This window comes from Buceros rhinoceros, unplaced genomic scaffold, assembly GCF_000710305.1.
Source record: "Buceros rhinoceros silvestris isolate BGI_N320 unplaced genomic scaffold, ASM71030v1 scaffold22741, whole genome shotgun sequence".
In the NCBI taxonomy this organism is placed as follows: Eukaryota; Metazoa; Chordata; class Aves; order Bucerotiformes; family Bucerotidae; genus Buceros; species Buceros rhinoceros.
In genome coordinates this window covers 1-2,225 of record NW_010393952.1, presented here as the reverse complement: position 1 = coordinate 2,225, position 2,225 = coordinate 1, and the positions used below count along the sequence as shown (strand labels likewise).

The 2,225-nt window shown below is 60.1% G+C and overlaps 1 protein-coding gene across 1 annotated transcript in view; it reads right to left on the bottom strand.

The window, feature by feature from the left end:
* SCARA3 (scavenger receptor class A, member 3) overlaps window positions 1-1,693 on the bottom strand; it is a gene marked incomplete at its 3' end in the record, with an annotated part of 3,181 nt that extends 1,488 nt beyond the window's left edge. The window contains exons 1-4 of the mRNA XM_010145081.1: window positions 1,666-1,693; window positions 1,481-1,600; window positions 934-1,032; window positions 28-481 (exon numbers count right to left, since the gene is read on the bottom strand). Of these exons, the coding sequence (XP_010143383.1) occupies window positions 28-481; window positions 934-1,032; window positions 1,481-1,600; window positions 1,666-1,693 (701 nt within the window). The remainder of the gene's footprint in view (window positions 1-27; window positions 482-933; window positions 1,033-1,480; window positions 1,601-1,665) is intronic.
* Between the last annotated feature and the right edge of the window lie 532 nt (window positions 1,694-2,225).

The window sequence follows — 2,225 nt, the reverse complement described above, 5'->3', positions numbered from 1 at the left end:
GCCGCGCCCCCCAGCCCGCCGAAGAGGCGGGTGTAGTTCTGCCACTCAGTGACAATCTTCTGCAGCGTCAGTGTCTCCTCATCCGTCTTCCTCTGGATGACCTGGATCCAGTCGGAGGTTTGGCCCAGGGTGAAGTTCATCTGCTGCATGGCTGCTTGGACATCGTACCACTCCTGGGCCAAGCCCTTGAGTGAGTTGTCTAGCTGGGAGGTGACCACCTGCCAGCCCCCAACCTGTGCCAGAAACTGCCCCAAGCTTTCATTGACCTGCCGGATGGAGGAGGAGCAGTTGTCCACCTCACCAGTGATCTTGTTGCTGGTGGATGAGAGCTGGTCGTGAGTCTGGGAGGTCCGGTCAAGCAGGATTTCTTGAACCAAAAGCATCTTCTGGATCTCCTCCAGCTCGCCCTGCAGCTTGGTGATCTCCTGGCTCAGCTGTCCCGTGTCGTGGCAGAGGGAGCAGTTGCCCGAGGTCTTCTCATCTGAACAAAGGGCAGAGGGGTCTGTCACCCCACCCTATCCCTCACTGGGCCTGGAGAGGACCTCCTTAGGTCCTGCTGAGGACCAGAGCAAAGGAAGGAGCCTCACCATCGTCTGTCCTCGCAGAGCCTAGAGATGGGTGACGGAGCCATGGCTGGCACAATGCCAATGCCTCCAGCCTGTACCAGCTCCTGCCTCCATCCTGCTCCTGCTATCTCTGTGCAGCAAGTTCTCCAAGAAGCCCAACCCCACCAACCCCACCCTCGGGGCTGTAGAGTCATCCCTCCCCAAATTGCTAGCAGATAAGTGGGGGTTGACTCTGGGGGAGCCCCGGGACCTGAGGAATGAAGATGCTTCAGCCCCTGGCCAGCAGCACAGAGCAGTAGAGGCCTGCTCTGCTGGAGAGACATGTGGTGCTGAAGCCTGAAGAAGACCTTCAGGTCCAGCCACTCACCCAGTCCCTGGAGGTCCTCCTGGATGGATACAATCTTCTTCTCATAATAGGTCTGGGCTGAGCTGATGTCGTTGGAGATGGAGTCAACTTTCTTGAACACTGTGGAGGAAAAGGTGGGGTCAGGGCAGGTGGGCAGGTGCCGGGATGCCATCGTCCTTCACCCAGGCCGAGTGACTGATGGGCGCTGGCTCAGCAGGGTGGGTGTCCCAAAGGGCTTTTGGGTTTGGAGCTTGGCTATGGTCCTCGAAGCAGCTCCCGGGTTGCAGCCCTGGGAGCATGAGTCCCTCCAATGAGCCTGGAAGGCTGTTTCTTTTTCATGGAGCTGAGGAGGTGGACACCTCCAAGCTTCAAGAGGTCCCTGTGGGGATAAAGCCATCCCCTGGCTAGGTGGCATCACACACAGGGTGCATCTCAAAGGCAGGTTGAGGGGAGCTGGGTGCTCTTCTCCATGCCTGGGCATTGATGGTGCTTTGGGGAAGCCCCGGGGTCCCTGAGGAGGGCAGGAGGGAAGGCAGGAGCCAGACCTCCCAACCCTGCCCGTGCTCACCCAGGGCAGCCAGCACTGCCACAGTCACGATGAGGAGAATGGAGAAGACGTAGAGGACTTTGACGGCCGTCTGGAGGGAGAGGTTCTTCTGACACTGGCTGCAGTTGGTCCGTGCCCTGTCTGAGCACAGAGGGAAGGGTCAGGCCCTGCCCTACCCCCTGCCCACCCCGGGGGAACGGCCTTACCGCTCGGTCGGTAGCCAAAGGTCGGCATCTCCTCTTCCTCTCCTCCCGCCGGCTCGTCTTCTGAAAGCCAACGCAGGAGGGACCTGAGCTGCCTGGACCTCTCCTGCTTACAGCCCCACGGGTGCCACGGGTCCCCAGGGACCCTCACGGAGCCTCCCCATAAACCACCGTCCCCAGGGGAAAAGCTGGGAAGCCACATGGGAGCCATCACCAGCTCAGCTGGCCAAAGCCTGGTGACACCAGCCTGTGGGGACTTGTCCCTGCTCCACCACCTGCTTCTGCGGCACTTGGAGGGGACCTTTGTGCTCCAAGACCATAAATTTGGGGAAATTTGGTTGAATTTGGCCAAAAAAGTGGGTGATGGAGAAGCTGCTGGCTCCTGGCTCCCAACCCCGAGAGGTTTTCCGACTTCCCAGACCCTTCTCACAAAAACCACAGGAGCAAAGAAAACCCACGTGTCGCCCCGGATGGCACCTAGCCCGGACCCCATCCCAGTGAGGAGCAAGTTGGAGGCTCCCGCAGTGGGGGCTGGATCCCCCCCGCCATGGCTCTGGCACAGG